The sequence below is a fragment of the Monodon monoceros genome, unplaced genomic scaffold (assembly GCF_005190385.1).
Source record: "Monodon monoceros isolate NGI ecotype Baffin Bay Population unplaced genomic scaffold, NGI_Narwhal_1 Super_Scaffold_10, whole genome shotgun sequence".
Lineage (NCBI taxonomy): Eukaryota > Metazoa > Chordata > Mammalia > Artiodactyla > Monodontidae > Monodon > Monodon monoceros.
Window position 1 is genome coordinate 26979589 of NW_021703766.1, and position 16057 is coordinate 26995645.

The 16057-nt window shown below is 55.6% G+C and overlaps 1 protein-coding gene across 1 annotated transcript in view; it reads left to right on the top strand.

Annotated features, from left to right (window-relative positions):
* Positions 1 to 16057, top strand: part of CNGB1 (cyclic nucleotide gated channel beta 1) — a gene marked incomplete at its 3' end in the record, with an annotated part of 72974 nt that overhangs the window by 2394 nt on the left and 54523 nt on the right. Inside the window, exons 2-12 of the mRNA XM_029210751.1 lie at positions 4676 to 4830; positions 7363 to 7420; positions 7718 to 7790; positions 8578 to 8698; positions 8803 to 8845; positions 9039 to 9075; positions 10681 to 10756; positions 10956 to 10995; positions 11372 to 11531; positions 12652 to 12727; positions 13990 to 14026. Of these exons, the coding sequence (XP_029066584.1) occupies positions 4684 to 4830; positions 7363 to 7420; positions 7718 to 7790; positions 8578 to 8698; positions 8803 to 8845; positions 9039 to 9075; positions 10681 to 10756; positions 10956 to 10995; positions 11372 to 11531; positions 12652 to 12727; positions 13990 to 14026 (868 nt within the window). The remainder of the gene's footprint in view (positions 1 to 4675; positions 4831 to 7362; positions 7421 to 7717; positions 7791 to 8577; positions 8699 to 8802; positions 8846 to 9038; positions 9076 to 10680; positions 10757 to 10955; positions 10996 to 11371; positions 11532 to 12651; positions 12728 to 13989; positions 14027 to 16057) is intronic.

Sequence of the window (16057 nt, forward strand, 5' to 3'; positions counted from 1 at the left end):
ACGACAATAACGTTGTTTTAAAAAATTGATGTCAGCTAAAGAAAGCAAGTTAGGGCCCCGCCAGCCCCTAGAAGCTTCCGCATACCCCTTCTCAGTCCCACCTCCTGCAAGAGGTAACCACTCTCCTGGCCGAGTAGTATAACCACTGCTTTTCTTTATAATTTTACTACCTATGTTTGCAGCCATAGATAAGACAGGCTAATTGTGCCCTATTTGAGCTTTGTACGCATGGGCCATTGGGGTCCTTTCAGTCTGGCTTCTTTCCCTCCGTATATATGCACACGAGAGTCATCCAACTGGGGTGGAGCTGAGGTTCGTTCATTTGCCTCACGCTAGAGCTCGTTACTCTTCAGCCAGGCCCACCTGGCTCTGACCACTGGCCGGGCTCCATGCTCCCAGGTTGCCAAGCCTTGGGGCACAGGTCAGCCTCCGCTCACACGGTGGTCCCGTGTGGCCATCCTCCCCCAACACACTCAGCCGTCTTGGCTGCAGCAAACCCGGCTTCCTGGCTCTTCCCCTACCCCACCAGCAGCTCTTTCAGTCTCCTTTCCTAGCTCCTCCTTCTTTTCCCAACTTCGAAATGTGCCAGTGTGCTCCAGGCATCATCTCTGGTCCTTCTCTTCTTTACTTTTGATTCAATGAGTCCTGTGGCTTTAAGCATCATCTACAAGCTGAGATGATGCCTCCGAAGTTTCCGTCTCCAGTCGTCCACCTCTCCCAGACTCCAGACAGCCCCCACCCCCCAAAGCACACCTCTCACCACCTGGTGCACATTTCCACTCAGATGTCTCTCAGACAACGAAGTAGAGCGCATGATTTCCCCCCAAACTCTTCCACACCACAGCCCCAGGCTCCCTCTTTTCAGTAAATGGCACCACCTGCCAGCTGCCTAGGCTGAACACCCTCAACACCTCCCTTTTCCCTCCCCTCCCCTCTTCTCTCTCCTGCCACTTGCTCGGTCCAAGCCTCGTCATCTCTGCACTGGCCTCCGTCGAGCTAGAGGCAAGGGTGAGCATCACCGATGATGCTGGCCGTCACTTGCACACCCAGGCAGAGCAGTAGAGCTCACTGTCCTCTCTGGCTGCAGGTGCCATGGGGAGGAGCGCTGATCCCCAGCAGCCTGGCGTATCGACAGAGCACGGCAGAAAGAACGTTCTCCCACACCAGTTGCCTTGGGGGTGGTTGCATATCAGAGGTTCTGCACAGGAAGGAGAGGACAGGGGTCGTCCAGTCACACACTGGTTTGTTCCACCGCTACCTCCTGACTAGTGCCTTGCTTCCACACCTGCCCACTACAAAACAGCCGCACAGGTGGTGTCTGGCCCCTGTTCTAAACCATCATGGGCTTCCATGGGCCATCAGCTAAAACCCAATCTTCCGACCGTGGCTTACAGGCCCTACCTGATCTGTCCTGGACCTCATCTCCCACCACTCTCCCCTACACCCACTAAGCCCCTGGCCCCCTCTCTGTTCCTCAGGTGCATCCAAGCTCATTCCAGCCTCAGGACCTTTATTTACCCTTGCCTGGAACACCATTCACTCAGATCTTATGTCTCAGCTCAAATATGTCCCTCTTCATAGAGGCACCTGTGCCCACTCCCACTTCCCACCACCTCACACATGTCTCTGCCCTGTGTGTTTCTTTCATGGCACTCAGCGTATCTGCAATACTTTTAAGTTCATCGTTAATCTTTTTTACTTCTGAATCTTCCATTGGAATGTAAGCCCCGTGAGGGCAGGTCCTATTTCTGTCCTTCTCAATGTGCCAAGGCTGGCAGGCTGCCTGACACATAGGCAAGGTCGAGAAATGTTGTAGATGATCAAGTCAATCCCCTGCCCCTTTGCTAAACAGCCCACTGCCCTGCCCCCTACCCAGGTCCTGTCACCTCACTGAGCCCCTTTGTGCTGGGCCTCTGTCCCTCTCCCGCTCTCCCCTGAGATCGCCATCCCCCTCTAGGGTTCGACCTCAGTTCAGGAGGCCGGCTTGGATGCAGTCAGTCATCTATCCGTCCTCGGGTCCTCCCTAAAGGCCCAGCCCTGGGACCACAGCCATTCTGGTGGAGCCCAAGGCAGGGGGTGCTGAGGCCCTGCCCAAGCTGCAGGAGATTCTGAGACAGAGCGACTCTGCTTGAGTCCCTGCACTGGGGCTGGAGAGCTGGAATGTGCCTCCTGCCACTGCTGACTGAGTTGACAGGCCCCTGCTACCTTGAGGAGTCTCCCAGAATCACCTGGGGACTCCAAGCTCTTATCCTCCCACCAGCCGCTCTGTGGGTTGGCCAGGGTATGCAGGGAACCAGGTCCCCAGGCAGCTCATGGTGCCCCAAACCAGGGCCATGTAGGGCTCCTTCCCAGGACCCGATTCCTGGTGGCCCCTGGGGTTTTCTGCCGGCTCCCTCCGCATCAATCTCTTCTCTTCCACTGCCACCTCCCCACCCTCTTTAGAACCTCCTAATCCTTTGCATATGGGCTGGCCCTGCTGCTGCCAATTAATCCCCTCTGTGTCTGAGAGGCCAGCTGAGAGAGGCAGGAAGAGGCAATTTCTGGCTGGTGGACGGCATCTGAGCAGGTAACTCAGGGTGAGGTCGCGGCTCCGTGGGACCCCTGATGAGACTCCCTCCGTGCTCTCCTCCCATCAAGCCATTTAGACATGGAGAACCCGGCAAGGCTGGAAACCTGAGGCTTCTGTCTTCCCCTGTGAGGCTCAAACCTTAGTGACTCTCCAAGGAAGCTTGTGAAATACGGATTCCAGATCCTGCAGAGGGTTTAGAGGGGCCTAGGAATCTGTATCTTCCACAGCTCCCCAGAAGACTCTGAAAGCCTGGTGGTCCAAGCACTGTTGTTGTTCTGGGTACCACTCCCAGGCCCCCCTTCCCGCCTGCGCCTCCCTCATCAACGTGGAATCAGCAGCAACAGGGCTAAAAGATGGGAGGGGCCTGCACGTGTTTCTATGCAGGAGGAAGTGGCTGGGTCTGGGGAAAGAAGGGAAACTGGGAGTGGGGAAGGTTTCCCTAGTCATTTCCAGAAGGTTCAGAAGCACAAGCCAGCATTGCTGCCTGCTGGCAAATGGCTTGCAGGGCTGGCCTGCAGAAGCAGCCGATCCTGGGCAAACATCAGTACCTCCGGGGTAGATGTGGGACACCTGGAGCCAGGCAGACCTGAGCGTAAACTCAGCTGGGCCACTTACTGGCTGTGTCACTTTGGGCAAGTCTGCTGACCTCTCTGTACCTCCATTTCCTTGGCTATGAAGTGGTGATGAAAACGCTTATTTACTGAGGCTGAGTGGGAGGAGGTGAGGATGAGGTGATCATGGCTTATGCGGCTGGCTGGGAACGGTGGAATCTGCCATCCTAAACATGCAATCTTGGGCTTTACCAACCTTGGAAATCAGTGTTTTTACCCCCATACCCAACAAGGAAATGGAAGACCAGAGGTGTCATGTCTGGCCCAAGTCACATTTTTGGCGGCTGAGCCAGGGAACTGACCCCCCACTCAGAGCTGTGTCCTTCAGCACAGCTTCGCTTAGGGGAAGCTGGGCTGCTGAGGGCCAGAGCAGGGACATAAGTCAGGGCTGTGAGTAGTAGGTGAGGCAGCATGGCCGGGGCTGCGGGGAGATGGGCACTGGGGCAGGGGTCCTGGGCCCTGTGCCTGCCCTTTGCAGCCTGTGGCCAGGGTCCCTGGCAGACGAGGGACAGAGAATACTTTGTCTGCCCATGGCTGGGGGGAGGGAGGATACACCATGCCGGGCATGGCCTCGGAAGGGTCCTTCGAGGCTGGGAGTTTGCATATATTGACCTGTGTGGCGCCCGCTGGGCCAGGCCATCCTGCAGGGATGTAGTCATAAGGGCAGGGCTGCCCATTCCCTGAAAGTAAATGATGCCAGAAACTGAGCCTGTGTAAGGCAGGGTTGAACTATCGCAGTAAGCCATGAAAAAAGGGGCTTGTTATTTTCTCTTAAAAATTTCTAAATCATGAAAATAGGTTGATTTTTATCTTATATTAAACAAAAAATATTTTCCATTCATATGCTGCTCATAATGGATTTTTAAAAATTTATAGTGGGGTTATGCTGAACACGACAGTCTAGCATCAGCATTTTTGCTTAACATCCAATGACAGTCACAGCCAACGTTTATTAAGCTCTCAGTGCGTGCCAGTCACTGTTCTCATCAGTTTATTTTATCCTCACATTAACCTCCACAAGATAGCTACTATTAACATCCCCATTTTACAGACAAGCAAACTGAGGCATGGAGCCTTTAACTGATTTGCTCATGACTGGAGTCCAAAGAGTGTAGATCTTTCCATGTTAGTTTAAATTGATCTACTTAAAAAAAATGGCTCCATAATATTCCATTATTGGATGTATTATAATTTATTTAATCTGTGCCCCTCTTACAGAAGACCGATTAGGTACTTCCCAGTAACCAGTCTCCTACTGATGGATATTTGGATGGTTTTCATCTTTTGCTCCAACACTGTTGTGACCGACCTCTTTACACACATATGTCTGTGGGCTTGAGTATTTCCATCAGGAAAATACCTGGAGGTATAACTGCAAAAATGTTTTTAAAGATGATGAAGGAAAAGGGAAATATATAACTCACAGAAGGAGCCCATGAATGGTGGGAGCAACTGTGAGCATTCTGGAGAGGCCTAAGGACTCGGTCCCCTACAGGTGTCAGGATGCTGGGCTGGGTCCAGAGGGTGCTGCCTCAGCCCCCAGGGACACCAGTGAAGAGAGAGGAGGAGGAGGGGGCAGAACCAGAGCCAGAGTTGGAGCCAGAGCCTGAAACAGCCCCTGAGGAGACTGAGCTAGAGGAAGAGTCCCTGGTAAGAACTGAATGGTGAGGAAGGGCACACTGACCTCACTGCTCGGAGAATCCCCAGCTCAGGTCATCTGCCCCCAGCGACCTTCCACAACAGAGAAAATTGGAGCCAGAAGGAAACGTGGCGGTCACCTGGTTCTGTAAACAGGCAGATAGTAAATATTTCAGGCTTTGTAGGTCATGCCGTCTCTGTTAATTACTCAACTCTGCCACCGTAGTGTGAAAACCGCCATAGACAATACGTAAATGAATGAGCGTAGCTGGTTGTGTTCCAATAAAACTTTATTTACAAAAACAAACAATAGGCTGGATTTGGCCCACTGACTGTTGTTTACCAACCTCTAGAGCTACTCAAAGTAGCCAATCCATGAACCGTTTGTTACCAGTCCAGGAGGCGATCAGAAGCTTGCCAGATGTAAATTTACTATATAAGTAAGTACGCGGCTTAGTTCAGCTGTATTTGTTTTGCCTTAAGACTTTCTGCATGAGGGAAGCAGTGTGTTGCTATACAATCTGCTGCAAACTGCCTAATCACTGGGGACCAGTAACAGTTTGCAGACTGACACTGGTTCCTGGACCACATTTTGAGCAGCACTGCTCTAGACCTTTCAGTCAAGCACATCAAACTTCCCAGCTCTGTATCCCATTCATTTGGGAACCTGATGACAACCAATTCAGAAACTCAGACAGATTTGATTTTGCTTCTAATTGATGCCAGGCCTGTGTGCAGTGCCGGGAGCACAGTGATGAATAAAGCATTGCCCCTGGGGGTCAGCAGACGAGAACCCAACCAGGTTATTCTTCTAGGAGACAGAGGTGATGAGGGAGGTGGGGAGCTTCAACAGCATCCTCAGCTTACCCTTCTGGGAGGACGAAATAAGTGTATCAGACTGGAAACTCTGGGAGCTCAGAGGAGAGAGTCATCTTAATTTTGGAGATTGGAAGCTGGTGGAGGAGTGCTTCCTAACCACAGTGGGCTGGGCCAAATCGTAACTGGAGGAGGTGAAGAGGTGGGGCCTTCCTGGCAGAGGGAAGGCTATTACTGGGTAATGCAGGGTGTGTTTAGGAAACAGCGAGCTATCCAGGTATAGGGTTGCTGTGCATATGTGTTTGCATGTGCACACATGTGTATGTACATACATGTGTGCCTCGTGTTCTTAGTGGTATGTCTGTGTATGCATGTGTATTAGCAAACTGTGTGCCCACGAACACATGCATGCCGATTCACAGGTGTGTGTACACACATACATGTACGCACATATATGTGTATGTGCACACGCATTCGTGTGCCTGTAGTTCCATGTGCATGTGGGGCAGGCTAGTGTGTATAAGTGTGTGTTTCTGAGTCTGTGAATCTATTCGTGTGTGTGCATGCATGCTCGTTTGCGTATCTGTGCTTGTATGTTTGTATGGATGGACATATTGGTATGTGCCTGCATGTTTGTATATATACATATTTTGTGCACCTGTGCATGTATGCACATCTATGTGTGTATTTGTGTGTTAATACACATATGAAATAATGTGTTCATGAGTGCATGTTTGTGTGTCAGTGCAGGTACGCGTGTGTATATGCCTGTTTATGTGACTGAGCATGTATATGTACATGTGTGTACACACAGATATCTGTGTCTATATGCAAATGTACTGTGTGCGTATGCACGTTTGTATGTCTGTGTCTGTACACTTGCAGATATTTGCACGTGTGTGCATCTGCATGCATGCACATGTGTATAGGCACAAGTTGGCATGTGCCTATATGCACATGTGCGTGTGTTGGGGCATGCACGCACATGCAAATGTATATGCACATGTGCTTTGTGCCTTGCATGTGCACATCTATGTGTGAGCAGATGGACTTAGTTTTGTGTCAGCTCGTGTGTGTATGCATGTGTGTATACACACGTGTCTGTGTGTCACTTTCTGTATACACATGTGCTTGTGTCTGTGTGTGTGTCTGAAGTATATGAGAGTGAGTGTATTAGTGTATGTGTGCACACATGTTAGTGTGTCTGTATGCATGTGCGTGCTTGTCTGTACCTGCACACATGCGCACACAGCAGCAGAGGTGCAGCTGCAGAGGCAGACGAGAGGCAGAGGGCAGAAGCTGAAGGTCGCCCAGCTACTAGGGGGCAATGGAAGGTTTGGCGCAGAATGAGAGGGAGCTGGCTGGGGGCTGGCCGAGGGCTGGGCTCTTCCCGCCTCCTCCTCCCCTCAGTTGCCCCAAGGCCTTGTAACTCTCTTCCTCTTTCTTTTCAGGCCACTTGAGTGGGGCAGCTTCCTGGGGGATGTGATAGGCCTGGGGGGCACCTTGGGGGGGGGCGTGGTGAGGGCCCAGCCCTGGATGAGGGGCCCCTGGGGCTGGGAAGAAGGGAGTATCCCAGGTGGAAGGTGAGGCCACCAGGATTTACAGAGACCACTGTGAGAATAGAGCTGTTTGATCCTGTGGGGGGTCGGTTGTGAGGGGGATCAGGGGTTGCTCCTGCCTTAGGCTAGTCTCTCTGAGGGTTTACATGGTCCTGTTTGAACCCTCCAGCCACCTGAGGAGGCCTGCGTGGGGAAGGAAGTGGCTGAGGCTGATCCGGGCCCTCAGGGTGAGTGCTGGAAGCCCAGGCTGGCAGGGTGGCTGGAGGCGGGGAAAGGGCTGTGTTCTCCACTGCTCGGAGCCTTGAAGCAGCCCACGAGGTTGGCAGACCCATTTCACAGATGAAGAAAATGAGGCTCAGAGAAGCTAAGGGTGGGGACCTTTTAGCTGAGCTGAGCTGGAACCCTGGGCTTCTGACTCCCTCAGGGTTCTCCCCTCTCCTCTGCCTCTGACTTGACCTCCCCAGCAGGGTAGAAACAGGTCTCCCTGAGGCTCCAGTTCTAAAGTATGAGGGACTCCTTTCCAGAAACCCAGGAGGCTGCCCCTTCTCCACCCACATCCCTCCAGGCTCAGGTCGCTGTGGTTCCGGAAGCAAACAGGTACTGCACCACCCTCCCCTCTCCTCAGGGCCAGCCCCCCACCCAAGCTAGGGAGCCATTGAGGGGGTGGGGATGGGCACTGCTCTCAGGTCTACAGTCACTCCCAAGCAAAGGCCCAGAACATCTTAGGAACTGGCTGAAGGGAGGCTCAGGCAGAGGTGGGGGTCTCCTGGGCCAAATGGACCATGTGACCAAGAGAAATGGAGCGGGGGGACCAGAGGTTTCTCAGCGCTTGGGTGAAACACAGATTGAGTGTGGCCAGAGCTTCTGATTTTCCCAATGAAGACAGAAATCCAGACTTTTCCATGAAATCTCCCAGATAGCTCAGACATTTTAGACCCTTGGTACTTATCCAAGTAAGTGTGTCTGCAGAGGGTGTGGAGGGCTGGCCTCAGAAGGTGAGTCTCTGACCCTCATGTTTAGGCTGACTAGCTTCCATCACAAGGAAACACCTCACAGGAAACTCTCAACCCTTTCAGAGCACAAGACATGTGCCGAGTGCAGGAGGGGCCCCCTGGGGCCAGGCTAATGGGGCAGCAGGTTGACGCGGCGATGCTTTTACTGAGTATCTGACAGCGGTGGGCTTGGAATGGCACCAAGGGTTGGCATCCCCCATTTTCCAGAGAGGGACACGAGGTTCCAGGAGGGAGGTGATGTGTCTGAAGTGTCACAGTGGGGAGATAGAGGTTTGGGGTTCAAACCAAGTTCTTTAGGATGCTGTGCACTGCCATGCCGACCAGAGAGGGGCTGGGGACATTGAGGGCAGGCCGGTATCTCTGTCTCTCAGTGGTCCCAGCAGCCGGGTGCTGACCTGGCTCAGAAAGGGTGTGGAGAAGGTCGTTCCGCAGCCCGTCCACAGTGGCAGGCCTGCCCAGAGCACCGCTGCTGGCTCGGAGGGTCCAGCTCAGGTACTACTGGGGCCGGGAGCTGAGGCAAGCCGGGTGGGGAAGGGGTGGGAGGAAGGCTGATGGCCCTGGACACTCTGCCCACGTCTGTCTGTCTGTCCCAGCAGGCAGGAGGACAGATCCTTGGGCACTGCAGCACTGGGGGCTCAGGTAAGGCCAGGAAACAGGATGGCTTAGGGGTGGGCTCAGGGACTGTTGCATTGGGCCCTGCTCCCTGGGGTGAGTCCACGGGGCCAGAGCTTCTTATCTGACTCAGCCCGGGTTCGAACCTGGGTTTGAGTTGGGCTAACCGGGGAGCTCCGGGCAGGCCTCTTGTTGCTGACCGGCTTCCTTTCTTCTGCAGATGGACACGGTGAGGCCCCCAGGGCCCAAGACACCGGGTGAGCCCCCATCCTTAAGCCCCATCTGTAGTGTGTGTGATGGGCTCAGCATGCCCAGAGCCCAGGGTCCACCACCGCCTGTGTGTGACCTTGGACATGCCCCTCATCTCTTCTGAACCTCACTTTTCTCCTCCACAAAACCGGAACGATGGGTCCGGTGCTGCTCAAGGTTTCTTGTGCTGATTACTGAGAGATCCCCGGGTGGGGGCCACCTTCTGAGGATGGGAGAAGGCATGGATGAGCTCCTCAGAGATGGGCCTCGAGTAGGTGGGTGCCGTGTGAAGCCCGGAAGCAGGGCCTGGGCTACCGTGGGGGACATTGGGGTGCCCAGGTTGGTCTCACGGTTGGCAAGAGCTTCAGACTTCTCAGAGCTGACCGAGGTGGGTGGCAGGCTGGATGGGAACTGTGGCAAACGGGGGAGCCCACGTCTCTCTCCAGAGAGGGGCCCCACTGAACTCCACTTCCCTCTGCCCTGCAGGAGTGCTGACCCGGTGTGGCCAGATCCTCCAGTTTTTCAAGAGAAGCTAGAAATTTAGGTTTTTACATAATCCTTAATTTTTAGATGTTGCCAACGAATTGAAAAGTTTTCAAAGACACTGTGAGCTCCCGCAATAAACCTGAAGCCTCCAGTTTGCTGTCTCTGCTGGAAATTCAGAGTCACGCCTTCATCTCCATTCACCCCACCCATTCATTCCTTCCCTCATTCATTCATTAGACTGTCGGGTCCTTGAGCACGGGGGCTTTTGTCTCAGTCACTGCTGAACGCCCTGGTGCCCAGCACAGTGCCTGCCAGACAAAGGGGACTCAGCACAGAAGGGATGAATGAATATATGAATGAATGAGTGAATGAATATGTACAATCACACACTCCGTTCATTCATCCATTGCTCCAGTTTGCTGTCTATTTCTTTAGTCCCCTGGAGGCTGCCCTGGTCATGGGTCCCCAGGGCCACTCCGCTGACTTGTGAGACCAGTAAAACGATTTAGGATGAGGGCGCCCAAAGGACTTGCCAGCTTTTTTGGGGGCCGTATATGGGGGATGGGTTCCCCTGGGAGCATAGAGCTTCCCTTAAGAGGACAGGGCTGCCTGGAGGTCAGATGGATCTGGGGACCCAACGTTTGTCCCAGGGCCAGCTACATAATTGGTGGGGCCCAGTGCAAAATGAAAATGTAGGACTCCTTTAAAAAAATTAAGAGTTTAAGACAGTGACGATAGAGCATTAAACCAAAAATGGGCCCTTTAAGTATGGGGCCCTGTGTGACCACACTGCTCACATACCCATGAAGCCAGAGCTCTCTGTCCCAGTCACAGGGAGGCCCCCAGGCTGCATTCAGGTCCCCAGGCAGCCCCTGTTCTCATCTGTGCCCAGGAGGCCAAGGCTGGGCCTGTTGTTCCAGAACCTGGTCCAGCCCTGGGTCAGAATTTCAGGTTGGTGGAAGTCCCCCACCCTAGAGGCCCTTTAAGAGTATCCAGTCCAAGGTCCCCAGTGTGCAGAATGGGAGCTGAGGAAGGGCTGCTCGAGGCCTGGGACCCCAGCAGGTGGCCAGGACAGCGTGGCTGGGCACTCCTTGAGGCCGCTCGGCTGACCTCTGGCCCCTCTTCAGGCCCGGGCCCTGGCTGCTCAGGTGGCTTGAGCAGAATCTGGAGAAAATGCTGCCTCGGCCTCCGAAAACCTCCGAGGTAAGTCGAGGAAAAGGGGGGGCAGGCCGCTGACAACCCAGGAAGTGCCTACCTACTCCAGCAGGCTGTCCTCACCCCTGGGACCCACCGAGTGGCTGCAAGAGGGGCAGGACATTCAGGGGAAGGGTGGGCGGGGCTGGCCGGGGCAGGGAATGCGCCTGACCTTCTTTCGTGACGTCACTTCCTGTTTACGACGCAGGGCTGGAGAGATGAGCCTGCAGATGCTGCCTTGGGTCCAGGTACAGGGAGGGGACCTGGGAAGGGGCTTCCTGGGATGGTCACAGACTGGGCTGGGGGTACAACTGGGGCCTGAAGGATCCTCGGGGCGGGGTTCAGTGCTTGCAGGGAGCAGGCTGTTGTGGGAGTCCTAAACCCCCCTCCTTGGTCCAGGCTGGGAAGCCAGTAGCCTGGGACAGCCTTGTGAGGTCCTGAACAAGTCCCTTCCCCTCCCTGCACCTCAGCTCTGTGTTTGTCTGATGATGAGGGGAGTTGGGGGTGGTCCCAAGGGGCTCCCCACTCAGTCACGTTGGCGCCTTGAATCTGGACTCTGTGCCCTAGGGGTTGCATGGAGCCCCACCACGTCATCCTTAGTCTCCTGCCCTCCCTGCTGCATAGAGCCCCCAGGACCCGCCTTGGAAATGGAGCCCGTGCCGCAGGCCCAGGAGAGCCCCTCCCTGCCTGCTCCTGCCCCCCCGAAGCCCGAGGAGGAGCTGACTCCAGAGCCCCAGCCCGGCATCCAGGCCTCCTCCCTGCCGCCCACCCAGGACCCTGCCAGGTGAGCCTTCCAAATGCCTCTCCTCCCACAAGCAGCAGACTCAGTGCGTGGCCCCAGCCCAACATCCACTAAAAGAGTCTTTTAAATTAGAAAAGTAACACACGCACCTGAGAGAAAATTCAAAGGGGTTTGCAGCGCCCCCTCCCCGGGCATTCACATGAGCAGCTTCTCCTGCTTCCGCGCTGTTTCCTACACGTAGACAAGCTCTGAGCATGTTTCTCCTCTAAACTCACGTACCCGGCAGCAGCAAACTCTAGATACTGTTCTTCATCTCACTTTTTTCACGTAAAGACGTAACTCAGAGGTGGTTTTATGCATAGAGGTCTGCTCCATTCTCTCAACGGCTGCATAGTATGTTATACGGATGTACCAGCTTTTATTTACGCATTCAGTGGACATTCAGGTTTGTTTCCACTTTTGCTGCAGTTAATAGCGTTGTACAGGCATCATTGCGTTCACGTGCAAGTAAATCGGAGGAAGTGGAGTTGTTGGTCCAAGTGGTACATGCATTTAAAATCAGGATAGGGACTTCCCCGGTGGCGCAGTGGTTAAGAACCCGCTTGCCAATGCAGGGCACATGGGTTCAAGCCCTGGTCCAGGAAGATCCCACATGCTGTGGAGCAACTAAGCCCGCGTGCCACAACTACTGAGCCTGCGCTCTACAGCCCGCGAGCCACAACTACTGAAGCTCTTGGCGCCTAGAGCCCGTGCTCCACAACAAGAGAAGCCACCGCAATGAGAAGCCCGCGCACCGCAACGAAGAGTAGCCCCCGCTCGCCAAGTAGAGAAAACCCGTGCGCAGCAACAAAGACCCAATGCAGCCAAAAATAAATAAATTTATTTAAAAAATAAAAATGAAAAAAATAAAATCAGGATAGGTACTGCTAGGTGCTCCCGCCCTGGCAGTGTGTGAGGGGCCTGAAATGCACCTTGGGGGTGGCAGGGAGGGTAGGGGGGACTGAGTTACCTGCTGGGGTCGGAACAGTAGCCAGAGGCTTTCCTGGGGAGGCCAGGGATGGGGCAGTGGTTTTCAGGGCCGGGGGCTTGGGTTCCAGTCCACCTTCGGGTGAGCTTGCTGCCTGCCTTGGAAGGGATCTGACTCTCTCTCTCCCCCTTGCAGGTTGATGGCATGGCTCCTGCACCGGCTGGAGATGGCCCTGCCACAGCCAGTGGTCCGTGGGAAGGCTGGGGAGCAGGTCGGTGCTGGGCTGGGGGGAATGGGAGCCTTGAGTGGTGGTTGGAGGCGTCTTGGGAGCTCAGGCAAGGGTGGAATGGTCCCTGGGTGGGAGGGGAGGGCACAGAAGGAAGAAGGGAGCCTGCAGCTGGAGCTCAGCCCACCCAGCCCGCCTTTCTGCATGGCTCACACTCATTCCACACACACTGTCTGGTCACTGTGGCCACAGGGCTGACAAGTGCTGGCCCAGCCCCTCCTACCAGGTGGTCACAGTCAGTGGGGGAGGTGCTTCCCCGGGGGGCGGGCAGAGAGGATGTGGGGTGCAGAGGAGGAGCCTCCCAGGAGCATCAAGGAAGACTTCCTAGTGGAAGTGGCCTGCAAGCTGAGAACTGAAGGGGGAGGGGGAGGAGGAAGAGGGTGGGTGAAAGTGAAGGGGAAGGGCCGTGCAGGCAGAGGATCCGTATGTGCAAAGGCCCAGAGACAAGAGAGGCCCGGAGTGTTCTGGGAAGAAGTGGGGCTCTCAGGAAGCCAGTGGGCCCTGTGTGCATTTCTGACGACCTAGAGCTCCCACATGGGTGGGTGGGAGGCACAGGGCCTCCCCCACCTCTCCCTCTCCCAGAACCTCCCACCTGGCCCTTCTCTCTTGGGGACAATTGGCCATCTTCATAGAAGCACCTGGAACTCGGGGGCAGGAGGCCTAGATCGCAGTCCCCCTGCAGTAGGAGGTAGACAGGAAGCTTCAGGGTCCCTTCCCCATGGGCTGAGCCTTCAGGCTCCACGTTCATGGCCTCTGTGGGTGGCAGAAGAAGCTCAGCTTTGGAGCTCCCCAACAGGAGGAAAGCGGGGTGTCCAGTGGCAGGAGTGATCAGTGGATGAAGATGTGCTCACTGAGGGGGGGATCCCTGAGGATGGGGCTGCGGGGGGATGGTGTGGTGCTGGCAGGGAGAGGCCTTCGTGCAGATGGAACTTTGAGACAACACTCCAGGGAAGGATGGGAGAGGTTTTTCATACATAGAGAACCAGAGAGAGGGCATTCCAGGCAGGGGCCCAGCCTGGGCAAAGGAGCTGAGGTGGGACGAGGCAAGTGGTGACCCTGGTGGCGGAGTGACTGGAGGAGCGGGTGACCTCTGAGGCAGGAGGGAAGAAGCAGGACGGGATCTTCTGCAGTGTCCCGGGAGCCGTGAGGAAACCCCGTTGCTCCTGCGTGTGCCGGGAGGGCTGATGGAAGCAGGGAGGCCGGTGAGGAGTCCACAGCAGTGATTTTCTCCTTTTCTCCCCATACAGGAGCCTGACTCCCCTGTGACATGTGACGTGCAGAGCAGTAAGTGACACGTTAGTGGGTCCTCGTGTGTGTCTCCATGGGGATGCTTGGTCTGAGCGTGCACGGGTCGTGGGGCAGGCAGAGCCTCCGGACCTGGAGCTGGGGGAGCCCCATGTTCTGTAGGCCCTACCTCGGGTCAGCCTGGCCCGGTCACCAGAGCCCGGCCCAGAGCCAGATGGTGGCTGGAGGCCCCTCCTGGGAGCCGGGGGTGGGTGGATGCACACATAGGCAGGAACATGGCTTGCCTTCCAGCTTCTATCCAGAAAAAATAATTCTGAGGTCAAGTTGGATGGGCCCCCCTTTCCTGCTAGGAGCCCCTGGTGAGAACTCCCCACAGCCCCCTGGGCCAGTGGGTTTGGCTAAGCAGAGTCCCTGATTGTGGGGTGAAAGAGGGGAGATGGGCTTTCTCTGGGGGAACTGGACCCCTTGAGCTGGGAGGGCATCCCCTCCCTTGTGGGGTATGTGTGCTGCCTTTTATCCCAGCTGTGCACCAGGACTGGAGCCCAGACTGAGGCCAGGAGGGGAGGGCTAGGACCCCAAATCTGCTCTTCCTTCATTTCATGGCCTCTGGAAAGGCATGTGGTATATGGGGCATTCATTCATTCATCCATTCACAAATGCTCATGGAGGGCTGCTCTGTGCCAGGCCAGTGATGAGCGCTGAGGGTGAGCAGAGCAGAGTTAAGGCCTGGGAGCAGTGGCCCTATTCCACCCTGGACACAGGCCCTTGGACCGTGGGCCTCGGGTGTCCCAGCGCTGCCAGCCCCAGGCCCGCTGGGCCAATGGTGGCCTTTACGAGCACTCTGACATGGGCGGCCACCACAGGCTGGCCAGCTGTGGAGCTCAGGTGTGGATGTCATGGGGTTTGTATAATCGTGACAGCGTCGTGAAGGGGAGGCTCAGAGCAGGGCTCGCTCAGTCTCGAGCTCGTGGCCACCCTGGAGGGCCCAGCGCGGGCCGCCTATGGCTGTTGGGGAAGGCAGAGGGGCAGAGACGTGTCCAAGGTCACAAAGCAAGTTGTCATGGAGCAGTGACTAGAGTCCCCTGGGCGAAGCAGCTGCCCAGCCAGGCCAAGGTTAGAGGAGTGGAAAACCTTCCCTTGAACAGAGAGCCACCCACGCGCCCCCTCCTACCAGGGGCCGCTGAGAGCTCTGAGGACGGAGCCCCCAGCCCTCTTACCCTCCTCCCTGCTCCTCTGGAAGGAGGCAGGTCTCAGCCAGCTGTAGCAGGGCCTCCCTGCGTGCCTGGAGCGTGCGGGTCATGGTGGGGCCTGGGGCAGCCACGGGGCGGACTCAGCCCCGGGGTGTGTCAGTTTCCTGGGGGTGCCATAACAAAGGACCACGCAGGGTGCCTTCAAATAGCAGAAATGTATTCTCTCGCGGTTCAGGAGGCCAGGAGCCCAAAGTCGATGTGTTGGCAGGGTTGTTTCTTTCTGGGGCTCTGAGTGGGAAACTGTGCCAGGCCTCTCTCCTGGCTCTGGTGGCTGCTGGCCATCCTTGGTGCCCTGTGGCATCTAGCTGCCCTCCAATCTCTGCCTTTTCCTCTGCGTCTGCCAAATCTCCCCCTCCTGTCTTCTATAAGGACACCAGTCATTGGATTAGGGCCCAACCTAAATCCAGCATGACCTCATCTTGAGATCTTTAACTAGTGACATCTGCAAAGACCCTATTTCCAAATAAGGTCACACACGTAACAGAGGATAGGACTTGGATATACGTTTTTTTGGGGGACACTATTCAACCCACCACAAGGGTGACCCTGAGGGGTGAGGGATGAGTATCCCATCCCCACTCTGTCCCCCAGTCTCCCCATCCTTTCATTCCCTCCGCCTGTCCACCCCGCCACCCACCCTTCTCTCTTCTCCTTTGTTTCAGGGGTGGCGGCAGCTGGAGGCCTCTGAAACAAAAGGGAGGGGAGCCTGGGAGAGCGCAGATGGACAAATGGACAGACAGATGGAAGGAAAGAAGGGTTCCCTGAAGAGAAGACCTGCAGGGCAGGGGGATGAGGTGGCCATTGACACCCCTACCCTCCT